General features: G+C 46.0%; 1 protein-coding gene across 3 annotated transcripts in view; it reads right to left on the reverse strand.

The window, feature by feature from the left end:
• Positions 1-21,495, reverse strand: part of Trio (trio Rho guanine nucleotide exchange factor) — a 286,618-nt gene that overhangs the window by 135,895 nt on the left and 129,228 nt on the right. For all 3 annotated transcript variants that reach the window (XM_085676587.2, XM_085676586.2, XM_085676588.2), the window contains exons 9-10: positions 14,360-14,590; positions 6,053-6,175 (exon numbers count right to left, since the gene is read on the reverse strand). In XM_085676587.2, the coding sequence (XP_085532713.2) occupies positions 6,053-6,175; positions 14,360-14,590 (354 nt within the window). The remainder of the gene's footprint in view (positions 1-6,052; positions 6,176-14,359; positions 14,591-21,495) is intronic.

Here is a 21,495-nt window from a genome sequence, read left to right on the forward strand (position 1 = left end):
GCGCAGGGTGGAGGGTGGCTCAAAGTATGACAAAGGCATCCCTGGAGGGAGAAGCAGGCTCAGTCAGGTGATGGGGGCTTGGAATAGCACGGAAAGCGAGACTCCAGCTAGACAGAGAAAATGTCTGTTTCAATCTTCTGTCGCCAACAACACAATCTCACAGACCGGGTGAGTTATACAAGAAGTTTTATTGAAGCCCATGGTTCTGAAATACAGGATCTAAGGGCTACATCTGATGGGCTTCTTGGAGGCGGTCCCGATGTGCTGCAGGGCATTATAGAAATAAGCATGCACATATGTTTCTCCTGGTCCCTCTTTTGTATGAAGTCACTAGGATCCAGTCATGGGGGATCTGTCCTGATAGGTGCATCTAACTCTAAGACACCAGCCCAACTCTACTCTTTTCCTGCATCACTCTGGGGATTATTTCAGCACATAAACCTTTGGGGAGGCCACACTACACTGTACTAAACCACGGCATTCTGTTTCTGGTACCCAAGGCTCCTGTGCATCTTGCAGAGCAAATCAGATAAGTCGATACCTTTGAGGCATAAGGTCAACTTCTTGTAACTGTTCAGTGTGTGAAAATCTAAGGAAGATGACCTACTTGACAGGAACAGAATAGTCCCATTCCGGAAGAAGAAAACTGGCAGAAAGAAGGAGTTAGCAGCCATGGCATGACAAAGCCCAGCAGGGCAGGCATTAAATCTCCAATAGCCAGGTCTAGCACTGTGTGCAGACCATAATAAAAAAAAAAATCCGGTCCCTGAGGTTTGGCTCCTACTGCTTTGTAGGTGCTTTGCAGAGCTGCACCCTGACACCAGCAAGTTTCTGGGAACGTATGGCATAGTGCAGCTTTCTGAGGCATGTATAGAAGATACTCTGTTCCTATAAGGCAACACTCTGGGCCTCTGACACTATGAAAAACTTGGTTTTGGACTCTGGGCCTTAGACAGCTGTATCTGCTGAAGCTGCCTGGGTCTCATAACTATATGCTTGCAAAAACAGCTTCCACCTGGGGCCAGAATCGCTCACAGTCCTAGGCTTTTCCCAGTTTACTCCTCCAAGCACTCCAACCTCTTGGTGTAACTGAACTCAGGAGTACTCATTAAGGCAGCACCTATTTCCTGAATCTGTATTTCATTGTGGTAACTAAACCCTAGAGAGGGACTAGCTTTATATGTGGATTTATTTAGCCTACAGTTTTGGGGATCCACAGTTCAAGATCAGGTGGCCCCACTGGTTTGCCCTCTAGTGTCATAAGGAAGGGAAGAGATCACAACTTAAAACAGGAAGCTAGGCAGAGGCTGGGATCTCAAATTCTCTCAAGAGTGTGCGCCTTTGACTAACTCAGAGACTTTGACTAACTCAGGAGCAACTCTTAGAGAATCCACCTCCTAAACTAGTCAGTATGAGATCCAGACTCCCAGCAAACAGTCCTTTGGGTGATAAACAACATCTAGGATCTGTTTGGGGAAGGGATGCCCTCCAAGTCAGGAGGCCAATTACAATAAAGCCGTATCAATCAGTCAGCCGCTTCCGGTACAAGGGGAGCTGAGGGTCTGAGTGCAGTTTCCAGCTCAGTTTGCCCGGTGGAAAACAGAGCCCTGCAAATGCGCTCTGAAAAAAGGAATCCTGCTTTCTCGCTGATTGTCATCCCAGCTTTGAAGAACTTTACCTCTCCTGTTAAGTGAATCTTCAGCTGACCGCACTCCCCAGTAGGAAGGCATTACTGAACTGCAGGGCGCCTTTCTAGGACTCCGTCAGCAGTAAGTGACACTGGAAAAAACACTGATGCTAAAGGAGCAAGTGTGTTTGAGTGACACTAACACCACAACCGTTCATTTGGTGTCTCGTCTGACACTCGAAGAAAATGATGGTTGTACAAAGGAGGTAAGGGCTTTTCTCAGAACAGACCACAGCGGGAGGGGGGATAGGACGGAGACAGGAACATCAGTATTGGCTTCTGAAACCCCATCTGGGCCTTCCTGCAACAAAGCCTTCCTGAGTCTTTCTGCACTGGACTGGACTGTCAGCGGCTTCGAATGGTAACCATTAAGCCATCCACATCCATATAGTCAGCACTAGCGTTTGCGCAGCCACTTGAAACCCTAGAGAAGCCCTGTGACAGGGACAGGTTCACGTTCACCTCCCTGTGACAAGTCAGTCAGGAGAACTGCGGCTGTTCAAAGACCCGAGACCTGGTGATCTAAAGCTGGCAGACATCAAGAAAGTTGAAGGGACTGGCCTCTTTCCTTCAGCCTGAGAGAGCCCTCTTTGAGTTGTTCCTTTCATCCCCTTCAGGGAATTAAAGGACATATTCTAAGGGCAGGTAGGTCATGGAGCCCAGAGCATTTCCTCTTTCTTGAGAAACAGCCTACACTGTGTAACCATCAGCATCTGGGACATGCGCAGCTGCAATGCAGAGGCAGACGAGTGGTCCCCTCCTCCTCCTCCTCCCCCCCCTCAGCCACGGGGGCCCAATTCTCACCAATGATGGCAGTCTGTAGTTACCATAAATGAGAATGCAAATTTCTAAATAGAAAATGAGTATTGAAAAGCATTTTCTTAATTAATGATTGATGGGGAGGGCCCAGCCCACTTTGGCTTGTGTCATCTCTGGGCTGCTAGTCCTGGGTTCTATAGAAACCAGGCTAAGCAAGCCATGGGGAACAAGCCAGTTAGCAGCACCCTTCTATGGCCTTTGCATCTGCTCCTCCTCCAGGTTCTAGCCCGCCTGAGTTCCTGTCCTGACTGCCTTCAGTGAGGACTATAATGTAGAAGTGTAAGCCAAATAAACCCTATCCTCCCCAAGTTGATTTTGGCCATGGTGTTTTATTTCAGCAATATAACTCTAATTAAGACACCAAATACTGTCCACATTTGTTAGCATTTAGCCAGAGACACCTGTTATTTTCCCAGGGTGGATGGGGGTTCAATAAGGTAAGGAGCATAGAGAATAAATACTGGCAACATCACCTATGTTAGGTCCTACTGTAGCAGGCTAGTGTCAAAGCACTTTCAGAGTTATCATGTGAAAATTTGATGTTTTCAATCATCTAGGTGTTCCAGGTAAAGGAATTGGAATTCTGAGCATGTTCTGACATGGAAGCCCTCCCTCCTTCCATCCTTCCCTCCCTCCCTCTTCTTCCCTTTCTCCATTCTTTCCATTCTTTCCTGGTGTATTCTTCCAGTAACCTGGTAAAGAGAGATATTAATGCTATTTCACAGTAGGGGAAAGGGACTCAGGAAGACTAAGGAACTTGCTCAGGGCTGGTGGTTGCGTAGTCAGAAAGGAATCGTCCATCACTGAGTTTTAGGAAATGTGACGGACGGGGAAAACAGCCTCATAAGCCTGTTCTTTTGCTTTTCTTCTCTGTGGTCTGAGGGTCTGACTCACGCTGGGCAGCTGGTACACCACTGGCAACAACTCCAACTGTGAGGAAAGCGCTTGATTAAAAAACAATCTGCCCTGACTTCTCCAGTGTTAACTTTAAAAGACTAAAACACAAAGCATCTTATTTAGAGGCTGAATTGATTAACGAGTGGAAGTTTGTTATATCTGTGGAGAAGTTCAGGTCACACTACAAATGTGGACATGTTGTATGTCCACCTGGACACAGCATCCTCAGCAAAATGAGCACAGTGGGGATACCTGTTAGTCCTCTGAAAATCTAGGAGGAACTCTGCTACATGACAACTTCTTAGACCCTTGTCCAGGAAGACAAGGTACTCGTGGCACACACAAAGCTGTCCACAGCCCTGTTTTGGGGAGAATGCCAGGGAACAGGTTATGACTCTGCACGGTGAGGAGCAGAGGGCGCAGAGAGTGGGATCTGGGGAGCGTCAGGCCCCTGCTGCCAAGAACTAGGTTTCGTTGGGCTTTAAATTTAAAAACACCCCCTACGAAAACTACTTAGAAAGTAGAAGATCACTGCTCAAGTAGCGGCCACCTTTCCATTAGTCACATGCAAAGTAAGTTTAACTGCAAAAAGTAGCACAAGGAAACGCTCCACGCAGCCAGCACGGGCTCACTCAACACCAAAGATGTACTCACAAGCAACACACAAACAAAGACGAGCTTCACAACCATAGCACAGAAGTGCTTGGCTCCGCAAAACTGTAAGCCACAGTGACCGGTGTTTCCCGAGGAGGCCACAGCAGCACCTGAACCAAACACTGAAGCCCAGGGCACCGACATCAAGGGTGGGCACCTGAACAAGTCAGGCTGGGCCCAGGGCTCGCTTCTACCACATAAAGAGGTTCCTTCGGGGTTCCTTCAGGGTTCCTCCTTCCTAGAACAGAGGAATTGCTCTGCAGAATAGAAATGCGCTATATTTAGCACATTTTCAGAGAACTGAATCATACATTTTCACTGCTTCCTTTTTTCATCTGCTCAAGCTACTTCATCAAGCACGACTCACTAAGTTCCCAAGAAAAGATGCATTAGGCAACTAGCTACCTTAAGATCTCTAAGGGGCTAGAGTGATGGTTTGGCAGATAGGCACAGTGATATGTTAGGATAAATTACTCTATCACATTTTGTGATTTTTTTCATGAAATTTGTTCTCACTTCTTTGCTTTCTTTTGATCCTCCCTCCTCTTGGGGGGGGATATTCTTGGTTTGCTATACCCCTCCCCAAAGCTATAAATTTATTTGGAAGTGATTGTTGAATTTTGTTTTTTTTTTTTTTTTTTTTTTTGGCTTTACACATTTTGCGGTCATTCAAAAACACCCACAAGCCTGCATAAGGGCTCTTGCTGACCTCAGGTCTGATCCTCCATGCTCAGCACACAGTTCTGCCCTTTGTGTCCAAGTGGACTGGCTGGCTTTTCAGCTTGGTTTGACTCTTGACTACCTCCTAGATTTACCTTTTGCTCGGACAGCAGTCCTCTAATCTACAGAATCTTCAGATGTATTTACTGATCCCTTCACTGACTGCTGAGAGCATCCTTGTCTGATACTTCATTTTACCCATTTAGTCAATTCACTAAAGAGGTAGCTGCTGAACAGACGGACACATGCGAGACACTGCTGAAAGTGGGCGTTAAAGGGAAGCGAGCAGAACAGTGCCTGTTCTCACGGGCTTCAGTTTCAGGGGCATTTAATAATGCTCTCAAGTCAATGCTTTCGGTTTCCTGATAAGCACTTGACTGGGAAATCCCAATCTCAGTGCTCACTTTATTCCCCTAAGGAACAGCAATTCAGACAGGTGCAGAACCCAAGGGTTCAACATCTTCATGTCAGGACAACATTCCTCCAGACTCCAGCATCTGTGACTGCTGAAGAAACCGCTGTCTTCCTAAAAGTCCCTCTCACGGATGCCATTTTCCACTTCTTGCCTGTAAGATTTAGTACTATTCTACAGTTAACATAATCTGTCTGAATCTGGATTTGTACAACCTAGATGACATTTTTTGTCTGGGGGTGGGGTTGGTTGTTTGAGACAGGATCTCTCTGCGCAGCCTTTGCTGCCCTGGAACTTACGGTATGGATCATCCTGGTCCCAAATTTATAGAGTTCTCCTTGCCTAAAGGCGTGCACACCCCACTCCTGGCTCAGATGACTTCTGTAGAAGGCAGCTTTCCTCCACTTCCTTAGGATGTCTGTGATGCTTCTGCAAACTTTTCGGAACACAGTGGCCTACTGCCTGTCAGCATCACAGCATCATTCGCTCTCCCCAAGTCCTGTGCTCCGAGCACCCTCCGCTCCGCACACAATTAACACAACTAGAAACGGACAAGCTGAATGCCAGGCCTGTCACTGCAGAAATCTCAGAAGGGTTACTGTTCTTCAACTGTCAAGTGAAAGCCACAAACTAGCATAATAAATACAACAAAATCCTCAAAGACAAACTTGTTTCAAAACCATACAATTCATAGGGGGTTAACTGACTAGCTCTCTTTTCTACCTAGATGATGGTCGCCTCATTGTGAAATAAATGTAATCCCACCATAACAACCTCATACACCTAGCAAAGGTTAAGTCGCCTCAGGTTTGCTGAAACTGACTTCCACCCCAGCCACCCGGGTGTCCAGGGCGCTACCGTACCTGTGCGACTTCCTCGAAGTCCTCGTGTCGTTTCTGCAGTGCTCTGGCGCGGTGAAGGGATTTGCCAACGCCTGTGTGTTTGCTCAGAAATGCTTCTCCGTGGTTCTCAATCCAATCCAGCACCTGCAAAGAACATGGTCACATGGGCCATAAATACAGTGTCCACCTTGCTCACTGGTTAGGCCTATCTACGAAAGGCTCGCTCCTTTGTCAAAATTCTGCAGCAAACATGAAGCAAAGCAACTTCAGAGGAAATGCCTGAATACTAATTTAATTCACTTCATAATTACATCTTACTTCAGCTTCTCCACTAGGACCATAAATAGCTTTTATATTAAAAGTGCAAATTGTCCTACGCATGAACATTGCATATAATAATGATAAAATTAACTCTCACCTTATCAGAGGCATGACAGAGCTACCAGCTCGCTGGGATTTGTGTGAGAGGGCAGGTATGGCGCTATGTTGGACCAGTTCACATTTTTAAATGGTTCAAAGCCTCATAGCTCAGGTGATTCAAGCTTAACTACACAGCTAGATGTTTTGCTTGTCTCTGTTTTCCGGAGACTCCAAACACAGAAAAGACAGCACTACTATGCTGCAGTCCTGGACTCGGAGGATAATTCATCAAATGAACTGTGAGGTGTTACGGCATCAGAGTGCAAGCTGTGTGCTCCTCATGGCTGGGACTTAGCAGCACAGTTCCCTGGTTCCCACACCCGAGAAATCACACAACACTAACACCATCTAACAGAGTGTTTACGTCAAATGCACAGTCAGTCTCTGGTGGAGTGGCAGAAAAACAAGCAAGTGATCTCTTTTCAAACATTCAGCTAAAACATTACAAATACATCACACACGTTTGTTAGTGTGCTATTAAAAATGGGCCGTATATGTTGTACATGTTTGTAACTGGTATTGTCATATTCTGTTGGGTTACTGTAACAAAATACCTTGGGCTGGATAATTTATATGTGACAGAAATGTCTACTCATAGCTCTGGAAACTGGAAAGTTCAAGGTTAAGGTGCCAACATCTAGGGAGGACCTATTCCTCACAGACTGCGGCTTCCAAGGGTGCTCACACAGCACAGGGCTCGATCGGAATCTCTAGCTCCTTTTTTAAAGGCACTGATCTCACTCGTGAGAGTGGAGTCTTGGTGGCCTAGGCACTCCAAGAGGACCTGACAGTGACCTCATTGCACCCCATGGGTCAGACAACAGCAGGTGCTGAAGTACACAACTCTAAATGATCTGGGATGGAAAAAGAAGTAGGGCAGATTCAGCCAAGTCAGTGATTCGGGAACTTCTACTAACGTCAAGATAAGTCAGGCTTGTGCTGGTCCACAGCGGCTTTGTACTACAACTCTCAACTGAACCGACAGACATCTAGAAAAATAGTCAGTGGATGTATAAGACCAATCTGTGTCCATCATTCCAAACCTGAGGGCCTAAGCTTTTTTCTGCACAGCAAAGTTCTGTCCCACATAAATCAGATGATGGTGAGTGAGCCTTAACAAACCTCCAAGGCCCTGTAAAAACTGCTCTGGAATTGTGAGCAGCCGTGAGCAGACGTGGGTTGTGGGAATTGTGAGCAGCCGTGAGCAGAGGCAGGTTGGGGTTGGGGAATGGACGGCAAGCCTTGCAGGGCTGCTCAGGTCAGGGCGGTGTCCTCCTCTCATTCCTAGTCATGTGGTTCATAGCTGACCCCTTCCCATCCCTATCAACACTGACACTCACCTGACCACCATCCTTGCTCACTGGACCCATCTGCATGCTGTCAGTGTGGTCTAACTCATCAACCGGTTCTGCTGATTATCCCTCTGAAACACACTTCTTCGACACCTGCCTCTCTGCACATCTAAGTGCAGGAAGGAAGCTTCCATATTTTATTTCAGCTTCAGTGCCCCTCCCTGTGAGCACTGATGATCTCATGCAGCTGAGAATTCAAATGTGTCCACCCAAACGACTGCAGCATCCACAAGGCAGCTGCACAGCATCCACAAGGCAGCTGCACAGCACACCTGAGCACCTGGTCTGTTGTCATCTAGGTTAGGCTCTTTGATGGCACAGGCTGGAAATGCTGCACTGCATCTGAGCTACTGTTCTCCGCACAGACAGAACTGCGCTCCCCACCTAAGCCCAGCAGAACTAGGGCTGCGGAGGAGACCCTAGCGAGCATGTCTCATTCCCCTCTAGAAAGCAATGTCTCTACTAAATGACTGTCTCAGAGAACATGCCCGACACCACACAAAAGTGTAACGTTCACCATGAAGCCCTCAGCTGCTGGACAGAAGTTCACTGAAACAGACTTTGGGTCTAGTTTATTTTCAATGTGTGATGTTTTCATTTGTAAGTTATTTATAATAGCTTTAATAAACAAAAGAAGAAATATTTCACTTAAGAAGGATTTAGAATTATCAAAGTATCATCGAAGCTCCAGTCTATCACGTACCTGTAAGATCTTGGAGAGACAGAAGGGGAGGAACACTTAAAACAACATTTTTGTAGTATTTCCTATATATTCCTTTACTTAAAAACAACAAAAACCCGGGCCATCAGAAAGTCTGACAGTTACCTTCCATCCATTTGCTGGAGAGCTAGAGGGAGCAACTCACTGTGTTTAAATTTTTTTTCTTAAGACTAAGAGAACTATTTCAGGAAACATAGCTTGGAAATCAATGCTGTTGTGAGTGGACCACACAGGATGATAGAAGCCATGTTTCCTTTAGCAGCAGGTCTTTGAAACAGAAGTGTAAAAACACTGATGTCCCTGTGTCTCGAACAAACACAAAGCAACTTATACTTGTGATGTACAAGTCCCACACATTTAGTAAACACAGCACACAGCTATGGAGTCCTGCTAAAGTTCCCTAGTCTCCCACAAGGCTACTGACTCGTTAGTAAGTCTGGGTGGCTTTTTCTTTTTGATAAGGGGATCTCGGATTAATATATTTGTGGAAGGAACACCATCTGAAAGACATGCATACAAACCCTTCAATTTAAGTACAAAAAGACTAGCAAGTCAGGGCACCTTATCCCCTCAGTCCAGCCAGCCATCTCTGACTCCAGCTGTACCCAATGGTTGTCAGCAAACGAGGCTGGTTCAGGTCTGCCCTCAACTCAAGCTGAAGAAAAAGTCAAAAGTATTTATTTTATTTTTACTTTTTCCTCAGCTCCCTGGCTCAGAAGCAGAACAAAATACCTAGGAGGCCTATACCAGCTTCCTCTATGCAGGAGGCAGGCTGTGGTCATCTTTCCTGCCAACTGGTGACCTCTAATGGACACAAATGACAACCCTAAGGTCAAGGCCCTGAAAACATGAAAGCATCACTTAGACACAAGCTAAATGTGCTGCTAATGGTTTAACCCGACTCTTTCTGTAATGAAAAGGAAATCACTGAATAATGACAAACTTGTCATTATTGACCCTGATGATGGCAAGTGCACTTAAACAGACTAACAGTCATCTTGTCATCTGAGCGCCTGCTGTCGAGGCAAGACTGGCACACCGCTGTGCGTACAGTAAGCGCTGGCTCTTCCAGTGAACTCCCTTAACAGAGGCAGCAGGGTTGTGGCCATTTTGTGGTGGTGGTCCCAGAAGTCAGTCTCCCAGCACTTTTCCTAAGCTTTGGTTCTGGCCTCTTCTTGGCCGGCACAGCTGATAGCAGGTGCTGTAGCCGGCCGGAAGGAGAACTGCGCTCTGCACTGGGACAGTTCAGACTGCTGGGAAGAAAAGGCACTGCCAAAGTCGACACCCCAACTGTGTTAGGGCCAGGTAGCAAGCCCTCAGGACAAGCCCGACACATTTCTCTTCTGTTCAGGGGCCGGCCATCCTAAAAAGCATACCCCATCTGTGAAACAGTTTTCTGAAAGAAGGTTCCACTACCTAATTTCTACCAGGCTCGTGGATTCATATCTCCCAGTGATTATTACTTTATGAACTTGTGAACAAATGCTAAAACCTTGTCAAAGAGAGCAATCCTCACAGACCCTTCAGTGTGCGCATGGTTTTAGAACCCCTCCAGCATCTGAGGACTGGAGGTGTCTGGACTCCAATACAAGTGCTACCTACTGCATGCTCTAGTCTTTCTAAACTTTGAAAAATTTAGATCCTAATTCCCTACTAAATCCCTACTTATCCCCGAGGTGCAGCAGGTGCAAATGTTTATCATTGCCCACTAAGCTAGAAGCAAAGTTCCAAGAGGTTACCTCAAGAGAAAACCTGAAATGTAGGCTGAACATAGCATATAGTCATGACCATGCCATATGACATGACCATGCCATATGACAGGGTGCAAAGTCTATTTGGAAACTATGGCAGCGTTTTTTTGTTTTTAAACTGGATTTTCATCTCTAGAAATGATACTTCTACAAACTAGGCAAGAACCCAAAGAACATCCAGATAAAAACACATAAAAACTTATCCATGGAGCTGGAGAGATGGCTCCGTGGTTAAGAGCATTGGCTGTTTTTCCAGAGGACCCGGGCTCAATTTCCAGCACCCACATGGCAGCTCACAACTGCCAGGGGATCCGACACCCTCACACACACATACATGCAAGGAAAAACACCAGTGTACATAAAACACAAATAAATTAATTTTCATTTTATATGAAGACTTATCCACTTCAGCAATGTGTATGTGTGTATGCACGTGCATGCAAGCACATATGTGTGTTTTGTTGGGGACAGACCCAGAGCCTTCCCTATGCTAGGTAGAGAACACTACCAGTGGGCTATACTCCTACCGTTCGGCAACTGTTTGAGAGACACACTATATAGTTAGTAGATGTTTTCTTTTGTGAGAAAGGTTTTCACTATGTAGTCCAAATTGTCCTCAAACTCACTGTATATCTGAAGACTTGCCTTAACCTCAACATGCTAAGCTAACATACTTTCTGTCCTATAAATGGAACCTCCTAAGTCACATGTTATGGACAAAATAAATAAAAACAATATATAATTTTGTCCTAACTGTGGACGGTCTTGTGGCCTTGGGAGGTGCTGCAATATACAGACCGGGGAAGGTAAACTTACACAGCTATGGGTAAGTTGTCATCCACGGTGGGCTGAGAATTTCTGGCCGTGTGGTTGCCTTGGGGCTCCATGCTCTGTAGGTAGTACAATAAACTCACTGATTCTCCAAGGTGGAGTTTGGTGCTAATCATACTTTGGGCTGTCACTGGTGTCCTATACAGACAGGAGCCCACATCTGTTTCTATCATCCCAGGGAAAATGCTCACATAGCAAACACACTACCTCTGGACCTCTCAGAGCACAGACCAGAGGGAAGAGGAAGTATAGATGAAAAGAATCTAGAATGTACCAGATTTGCTCAATCATTTAGAAAAGGTTTCCTGATTTTTTTTTTTTCCTGACAGGGTTTCACCATGTTGTCTAGGCCAGTCTTTATCTCCTGGGCTCAAGTGGTCCTCTTACCCCAGACTCAAGTAGGCAGGGCCGACAGTGTACACGTGAGCCTGACGTCCTGTCTACGACAGTCTACAATAGTACAGCGGATACTCGGAAGGAGCTTTTCCAGGGGTAATTCCAGAAGGATGCTCACACAGGAGGCTGCCAGGAGCAAAAGAAGGCTTTTGAGGGAGCAGTGTCCCTGCCTGAGGAACATCGGAGTGACCTGCCTCCAGAAAGCAGATATGCAGGGCTATGTACCTCACTGTGTTGGATAACTGAATCCTGATGATCTAAGAGCTGGGTAAACCGGGTGGGTGAGGCCGAAAACTGAGTGTGGGAGCATCCTGCTTTGGACAACTTCCATGACTGCTAACGGGGCAGCAAACACCATTAGCTTTCCAGAAAAATGAAAGCGTAGGCTTAAGTTACTCACTGCCAAGAAGTAAGACAATTATCCACCATTTAATGCAAATAAACATTCCATGAGGGCTACTTGACAGGAAACAGGAGATGGAAATGTGGATTACGTGATTGTCAGGAAGGATGGCATAGGTCTTATTCAAGCTATCAATGCCAAAGATAAGAGCAATGGCAGCTAGGATGCCTGTGCTGGGTAAGCCTGCAACAACAGAGTCCACTCCCCATGCTGTCCTTTGAATGGAATCTATGGCCCAGACCAGCTCCACTGGACCACACCCCTTCCTACCATTCCACACTGCTTCTCTACAGAAATTATGGGAAATTAACCACTAAGCCAAACTCTCCAGCCATTCCCCTGTGGCCCAATTCCCTGGGAGCCTGCAACAGTCTAGCCAAGGCTCCTGCAAGGATTTTCTTCTAGGAGGGCTGCTGGAAGGAAACCATCATGGTTCAGTGTCTACACTGAGAAAGTTCTGTATTTCTTTCTCCTGCACAATAGCGGCTGAAGCTTTTCCATTCTCCCAAATAAAATATATGGGATCGCTAGGTGGCTCATTATACTCTTATAGATTATTCTCAACTGTACAAGTCTGTCTTCCGCCGACACCTTTGCAAAATGCTGCCCTGGCTTGTTTTGCGCATTTCGTTTCAGCTTACCACCCTGCTTTATATGACAACAGCTCTGTCACCCATCTCCTGAGCTCCAGAGAAGCATTTCTGGGTTTTCTATCCTACTATTAACACATTTGTTTTGATTACTTTTTCTGACTTTTAGCTTTGGTGTCACAAGTCAAACCAACAGGGAGATTTCCTGTTTTCATTTATAGGTTCAAACCATTACAAGTCAACAAGAAATGGTCCCCATAGTGACAATATCTGGTTCTGTGGGATGTTAATAGGAGTATCGGTATGTGATATTCCACCTAATAGTCTGGAAATGCTGGCTTAAACACATGAGCTCAGAATTATGGTTACTGCCCATATAATATGTGCTGTTTTCAAATTCAGGTACACTAAGTACTTGGTACCAGACCAGACAGCTGGACCCTGAAGCTCTTCTGAAGGACTCCCTTTGCAGTGCCCTCCCCAACCTAGACAGGTCCAGCCATTACTCTCATAAAACCAGGGTCTCAAATAGCCAGGAAAAGAGACCACCCTGCTGCTGCTTCTTCAGGGGAGAAGAGCGGCCCCCATTAGAAATGGCACTGGCTCATAATTGTGTCACCAAACAAGATCCAAGGGGTATGAGATGTACTTAATCTATTAACTGTCCTGGCTTGCAAGCATTTTTGAGCAATTTAGATGAAGGAGAATTTGGGCATTCACCTTGCGGTACTCATTCCCTCACAAGGCCTCCAGGAGGCCACTTCAACCCTCTTCTCTTCTACTTTCCTTCTTTCCCTGATTATTAAGAAGAATAAAAGATAATAAAATACCAAATGCACATGGCTGAGTCATTTTATATATGTGATCTCCAGAGAACTCAAAATCACCAAAAGAAACTGAGCACGGTAGGTGAGGAGTATAAACCATAGAACTGTTGTCAGCATTGTGACCCCACCAGATTAGCACTGAATGATGTCTACAAGGAGAATCTTCTATCTGTCAAAGCACTGTCTGCAGTATGACTCTCCAAAGTCCCAGTCCACCAAGCAGAAACCCATTGACTCTCAGGTGACTCCTGGAAACCTGACAGCCCTGATCCTTTCTGAACTGTGCACAGGGCACAATGATGTCAAAAAGGAGAGAAGTCTGACCCCAGGACAACCACTGGGGTTGGGTTCAGGTCAACCTTTAATATGCTAGCACTGCAGATACACAGACATCTTCAGCCCCAGGACTTGCACACAGTTTACACTGGTTACAGGGCAAGAACCTGAGTTAATTATTGTCATAGCTACGCCACGCTTTGCATGCTCTCCCAGTCTGGTGTTCTTCTGCCGCAGGCTGAGGACCCCAACTTGCCCTGTTTTCTACCACCAAAGTCACAAAAGAGATGCTGATTACTCAGAAACAGCCACAACAGTCCGCTTGACACATTACTAAGCACCGACTATGTACACATTACTAAGCACCTACTATGTACACATTACTAAGCACCGACTATGTACACATTACTAAGCACCTACTATGTACACATTACTAAGCACCGACTATGTACACATTACTAAGCACCTACTATGTACACATTACTAAGCACCTACTATGTACACATTACTAAGCATCGACTATGTACCACTGGTGGCATTCCCTACCTTAGAGAAACAGTAGCCATATTAAAAAAATAAAACAGTACTCTCACAAGCCAACAAAAGTGAAGGAGTGGATAGAACAGTGTCAGCACAGTAGAGTGAGTAGCCAAGAGCCACCTGGGAGTAGCAGGTCATAGTCAGAAACCAGAGCCCCCACCCTCACTGGACGGGAACCAGGGCTAGCTAGCTCTCTGCAGAGGGCATGCATGGGCACCCACCTGCTGAACATCCTGCTGGAAGACACAGAGCTGCAGCCTCTGGTGCAGCCGCACCTTGCGGTGCTGCCAGATGTTCTCGAGTTGGCGCTGGTGGTGCAGCACCTCGTGGATGACATCCAGGACATGGTGAACAGCCTTGGAGTAGTTGGCGGAGGCTGTGAGGGAGTCAGAGCTGCCGGGAGTCAGGGGACGCTGGAGCTTATCAAGGAGAGACTTCCCATCCTGGCTGACCTGCTCACAACACATGGGAGAGATTATTCAGCATACACGTTTTGCCCAGACTGCACACAGACCCTGTGATCAGGTGCCCACATACAGCCACATGCAACCATAGGTAAATAAAATAAAATAATAAAATGTAAAACCATTCATCAATTTTCCAATGACATCAAATACCAAGTTAAAATAAACTTCCCATAGCATAAAGATAGAGAAACTGCCTCTCAATCAGCCCATGTAACACAAGTCAACAAGTCCACTTGCTTTGCTAGGGTAACTGTGAACTGAAGCTTAAAGTAGGATTTTTCTCGAGTTATTATGAGCAAATACAACACATCATCACAATACTGATATCAGTGATGAACTACCATCAGGTAAAAAGTAAACTTTCTGATGAACCCAAAAAGCAACTCTATTTTACAAAATTGAAACAAAACTAAAAATGCCACTCTATTTGACCTATTAACTTTAAAGAATTCTGATTGGAATGCCACCACAGTGTTATACTGTGGTGTCTAATTATCAAATTACAATTAAATGAAAGCATTTAGGCTATCCACAAAAATCAGGGCGAGTGGATGTGGAAAAAAAATAAGCAGTATGTGGTTTTCCAATTTGGGATTCTTCAGATTATGAATAATTGTGCCAGAGGCAGCACGAAAAAAAGAATGTCACCTGTTGAGACAACTTGGGGAGTGTGCATGAAACACAGGGACAGGGTACAACAAGGAACCTTCTTGAGACCTTCCTTCCTGCTCAACACTCCCAAACCGAACGCACTCAGAGTTCTGTTAAGGGAACTAACAACAGCCTAGATGCCAACTGACTTGGAACACAGTGGACCTTGGAACAGACAGCTCACCCAGGGCCTGCACAGCACAGGACGGCACCAGAGAGCTCTGGAACTGGCTCTCCTCTGGTCTTCCTAGTGCTGCAGCTCTGCAACAATGTAACACAGTGGCTTTCCAGGCCTGCAACAATGTAACAGAGTAGCTTTCCCCAGACCCGCAACAATGTAACACACTGGTTTGTCAGGCCTGCAACAATGTAACACAGTAGCTTTCACCAGGCCTGCAACAATGTAACACGGCATTTTCCAGGCCGGCAACAATGTAACAGAGCATTTTCCAGGCCAGCAACAATGTAACACAGCATTTTTCAGGCCAGCACCCCTGCCTCTGTGGGAACTGTGAACTGTTTTTACAAAGGTTTGGGAGTCTGCAACTCATTTGACACATCCTTAAAGCAAAACTTAAATGACAGTGACCAGGTAACAAAGAACCTTGTTAAACAGAGATAGTGCCAGCTGAAACGAAATGAGGTAAAACCAGCCAGGAGATTCTGCTGCCCTGGAAGCCTCTGGGAGGCAATTTGTGTGCCGCTCTGCATGATGTGGGGGACAATCTGGGTTTCCTATGGCAGACTGGGAGGCTGGGCACTCAGCTAAGAACGGATTGGCACACAGTGAGGAACTGCTCTTTCCCCTTTTGTGTCCCCCGCAGCACTGCTGATCGTTCCAGGAACACGATGACCATGTTCACAGAGCAAACGGCACTCACTACCCTTGAGCTGAGCCTCTCAGCACTCAGAACACCACCTCCCCCTGTCAATTCCTTCTCAGGATGCACCTCCCTGATGGACCTATTCTCCAGTTCCATCTTTTGTGGCCGTATGCACATTGGGTTCACATGTGTGGCCAGTCTGAATGCCGACTCTCTTCCAGTGCAGATGCAGGTACTTAGGTGTTTATAAACTGAAATATGCTTGATCATCAATCACCTTTCTATTGTGCCTAGCCAGCATATACACTGCTTATAGACATTTAAATTATACATGGAAGATTAGAGTCCACACGCTTTATTTCATATGAGTCAGTAGTATTGTTTCCACTATGCCCTAGGGTGTGTCATCTCTTGGGACTCAATAGCTGCTTCAAATTACTGACTTCTCACTGAGCTGGTGCTAGAAAGAATTCCTAAGCTCCAGCTTGTCCCTTAGCAGTGTAGCAGTGATCTGACCCCGGCAGCAGTAGCTTCAGCAAGAACCCTGAGGCTGGGTCCCTTCCTCCCCACTGGAAAGGACAGCACAGAGCTCCTGAAGCATGTCGAGCCACGACAATTCTGCAGACCTTTGGAACAACTCTACTTCGGTTAGTTGTCACACATTCGGTGCTTAAAAGTGTTTTTTTTTTAAAGCACATTAGGCAACATCACATCATGTATATTTCAATAACTTAAATCAAAATTTCCATTGTTTTGGAAATATAGTAACAAATGAAAAATGTACTTCAAGTCTTATAAATACTGTAGCTGTGCCATATGGAAAGATTCTAAATGGTGCATAATAATGAGAAGAAAATCAATGAAGGAAAGTAGTCACATGTGCAGGAACAACACAAACAAAACAAAAACAATACATTTTAAATACTTAAAGAAGTAATGTGAAGTTGATGTCATTCAGTGAGTGGTGTAGTCTGAATATCATTAATTACAGGAGCAAGTGATGCTTAAGTTGTTTCTAGGAGCCCCCCAGGGGCTCCAGCCCTGCTGAACAAGGCAAAGCAGGTGCGGAAAGAAAGTCAGACTTTATTATCAAAGAGCAAGATTTTCCACAGTTGTTTAAAGATCAAACTGGCTCAGTTTCTGGTATGTTCTTTGTTTCCCTTAGAATATGAGGCCACGAGACCTGATGGGCAATCAAATCATGTTTTATAAAGAACAACATTCTATTAATAAATGCATGAACAAATATGTTTTAATACCGACATGAATTGGGAAAATGTAAGCACTGACAAAAGCAAACTCTAACTAAAGAAAAATTTAAACTTACTGTATCAAAGGTGTGCACGTTCCTAACAGTTAGGGGGAAATTTGTATATCTCCCTGGCACACTTCCTGAGTAGCTCCCAGTGACTAAGACAGCACACTTTATTATATGGATCCCAGTGAGCTGCCCTAAAAACACACCCCAGAGACCTTCTGGGGCTGACCTAGCCTAGTTCTAGCACTTTGTTCTCTGCATTTCTCAGCAAGCCAGATTCTGAACTGAGAGCCCTAAAGGAAGATGCTTCACTTGCCCAAAGGGGACACACCTAGACTTCACTGCTCAAGGCTGTAAGACCAACAGCGAGCCAAAGAGCAAACAAATACTATCTTGAGAAAGGTCAGTGAGGTTTGAAGGGATGGGGTTGATCCACAAGTATTAGGAAGTGACAGTCCAGAGACAAGAGAAGAAATGGGCAAAATACAGAAAACCACTCAACCTAGCCTAAAACACTGGCCCTGTCTCATAGCTTTGTGAGACTAAAGCACCATCTGCAGGGAGTCAGGACCACCAGCAAAAGTCTGCCATGGGCATGACTTAACTGATCTTTCCATCCGACTCTGACACACACGGGAGTAACACAGGCATGGACCAACTAAGACAAAGGAAAGCAGGCGTCTGAGTGTTGAAAACATCAGCAGGTTTCCCACAGCTAGAGACAAATGCAGATGTTGTTCTTGAATGAAAAAATAAGTGGAGATAGTGGGACAGAGAAGGAAGCACCAATGAGAGGCAGCATCTTACAGACACCATAGCACACAGGACCCTGTAGCTGTACACCCAAGGCTCTTGAGAACAAGACAAAGAACTACTTCTCGATTAGGAGCTTCAGAGCCATGTGTATGGCAGTCACTCTGCCACTACAGAACCCCAAGAGTGGAAGTCTGCTATCTCTTCTGGAGGTGTCATGCAAGAAGCTGGATTCTAAAGGAAGTTTGAAAACACTGATTGGGGTGGGATGGGTGGACAATCACTTAAAAAAATCGGAGCAGTCCGGTCTTTCTCATTTTCTGAAAGAGAGACAATGCAGAGCTGAGGTAGTGAGCAATGGCAGCCCTCGGCTTCCTGAAGGGTGGGGGGCAGAGAGATAGGAAGCAGAAGCCACACTACACATCTGGGAGACAGCAGAGACACAAAGTGAACCCAACAGTTGACAAACAAAACACAAGGAAAGCTTCTTGCTGCCCAGTAAGAGATTTATGAGCGCTCAGTGGGGGAGGTTGCCAAAAGCCCTGGTGGAACTGGAGTGCAGAACCGGTGTCAGCATGTGTGATACAGTTACAAACAGACACAGAGAGAACTGTATGTACATGTGTAAGTGTGCATGGAGAGGGGATGATGGGTGGGCGGACGGATGGATGGGTGGGTGGGTGGGTGGGTGGATAGTTGGTTGAGTGGTGGGTTAGGTGGATACAGCCTGGTTAACAATGAAAGTTCTGTACTTTTTAAGACAATCTAAGACATAAAAGGCAGGAAAAGAGATCAAGACATATTAATGCAATATTCAACCAGAAAAGTAGGAGACATGAATGGATCTGTGGACAGGATGTCTGCATGGAGAGAGGGGCAGTGTAGAGGGAGCATAGTTGTGTTCCATGTTAGACATGGGCAGGTCTGGGTCCGGGGAATGTGGGTGCAAGCTGCCATTCTACCACTTTTCAATTGGTTATAAACTATCTTATAATTTACAGGCAAAGGAACTGTCATGTTTTCTGAAAGTCTTTTCAGTTGAATTCAAGTTGCTGTCTCCCTGAATTTATAGTTCTGTTGCTAACACGTTCTTAGGCTAAAAATTCATTTTAGACCTCAGCTTGGGAGGTTCTTTCTTCCCATCAAATTATTTTGAGTTATTAGCACCAGTTTATATTGGAGCAAAACTATGCCATAGGTAATGTATGTACCAAGTCAAGTTGCCCACTTTATAGGATGTGGAGAATTAGAGATTCTGTTATGTAGCTAGGAGTGCTGACCTCAGTCAGGTCAGAGTGATGCTGGTGTCTGCCATGCATTTTCTCAGCTGTTCCCACCAGCAGAGTAGAACCAGCTGTGCTGGGAACACAGGCTGCCCAAGCCTTCTCTGTCTGATGAGGACAGGGTGCACAGCTGCCCTGTGCAGGTCCACCACTGTGTCCAGAGAGCAGTGCCGGAGAAAAGGCCATGTAAGAGTGGGTAACTGACCGCTTCGTCGTGAGTATTGGGTCATTCATGGTATTCACTGCAGGCGAGAACTAGATGCTGCACAGGAATGGTACACTAGGACCCTGATGATTCTCAGCAGTCACAATGGGATTAGCAAATCCTCATGAGCAAAAGTGCTTTAAGAAATGAAAAATCCACCCAGTCTTTACTTGGACTGTACAAAGGACTATCACTCATATAAGCAGCTCCTAACAAACGGAACAACCAAGTAGCTATGCATGCACAATTAAGAAACACAGAATTGGGAAAACAAAAAATAGTACTCAAAAAAAGGGAGACACTTGTTGAGCAAAAGGGTGACTAACAGAAAGGAGACTGGACAATACCAGAGCCAAGCACAGCAGCGCTCTGCGGCTCCACTGAACCTGCGCACGGACACTAGGCCGCAGGAGACCTGGGCCCAAGGACATGGGGCTGCCAGCTGGGAGTTCAGCAAGCTTGGATTTCTGCCCACCCCTACTCTTAGAATCTCACCATTATCACTGACCCATCTCCACTGGCTAATTTGATGTCAACGTGGCACAAGCTAGAGTGACTGAGTGGAGAGAACACCAGTTGAGAAAAAGCATCCACAAGAATGAGCAGCAGGTGGAGCCTGTATGTATTTTCTTAATTGGTGATTGATGTGGGAGGACCCAGGGTCCTGGGTTCTATTAAGAAAACAGGCTGGATAACCATACTGATGAATATTTTGTATATCACCATAGAACCTTCATCTGGCGATGGATGGAGATAGAGACAGAGATCCACATTGGAACACTGGACTGAGCCCCCAAGGTCTAAATGAGGAGCAGAAGGAGGGAGAACATGAACAAGAAAGGCAGGACCGTGAGGAGTGCGATCACCCACTGATACAAGGGGACTGATCTAATGAGAGTTTACCAAGACCAGTTGGACTGGGTCTGAACGAGCATGTGATCCAGCCATATTCTCTGAATGAGGTCGGATTCTCTGAATGTGGCTGGCCCGGGGTCTTTCTGAAAAGCCATTGACAATGACACTGGGACTTGTTTCCTCTGCATATACTGGATTTTTGGGATCCAGTCTGTTTGGAGGCTCACCTTCCTGGACCTGGAGGGAGGGGGGAGGAACTTGAACTTCCCACAGGGCAGGAAACCCTGACTGCTCTTAGGGATGGAGAGGGAGGAGGAGAGGGTGTGGGGGGAGTGGGAGACTGTTGGGAGGAGGGGCGGAAATGGAAACTTTTATAATAAACTTTTTTTAAAAAAAAGAAAATTATGTCCCTTTTGTAAAAAAGAAAAAAAAATTAAAAAAAAAAAAAAAAGAAAACAGGCTGGGCAAGTCATGAAGGCCAAGCCAGTAAACTGCACTCCTCCATGGCGTCTGCACCAGCTCCTGCCTGTTTGAGGTCCTGCTCCGAGGCCATGGTGTGCCAGCACAGCAACAGTGCCCATAACTAAGCCACCACCTATCGCACAGCCAGGTAAACAGGACACAGGTGAGGATGACACTCTACGACCTATCTGTGCCTGGGTCCCCACCTGGCCATCAGTGACATGCCAGGAGAGTGATCAATGGGAACATGCAGCCAGTCTGCCTGGGGTCACGCGGCTATCCCGATCTACCAGCTGACCTGGCGCAAGTCATGTCACCTCAGTGTCTCGGTGTCCTCACCTGTATTGCAGGGACGGTACCAGTACCCACCTCAGAACGGTGAGCAGTGAGTCTGTCTAAAATCTGTACCACAGAGCACGGCACAGAAGGGGGCAGCAGCGAAGGAGACAAGGGTGCATCAAGCACAATTTCAATACAGTCCCTTAAAACTCACAAAGGAAATGTCACACTTGGTGCCTGGTCCTCCGTGGTCTCATGTACTCTATGGATGCTCTGGAATCTGGAGATGGGCTGAGCAAGTAAAAGTCACCAGGAATGGG

Source organism: Myodes glareolus, chromosome 15 (assembly GCF_982192425.1).
Source record: "Myodes glareolus chromosome 15, mMyoGla1.1, whole genome shotgun sequence".
NCBI classification, from domain to species: Eukaryota; Metazoa; Chordata; class Mammalia; order Rodentia; family Cricetidae; genus Myodes; species Myodes glareolus.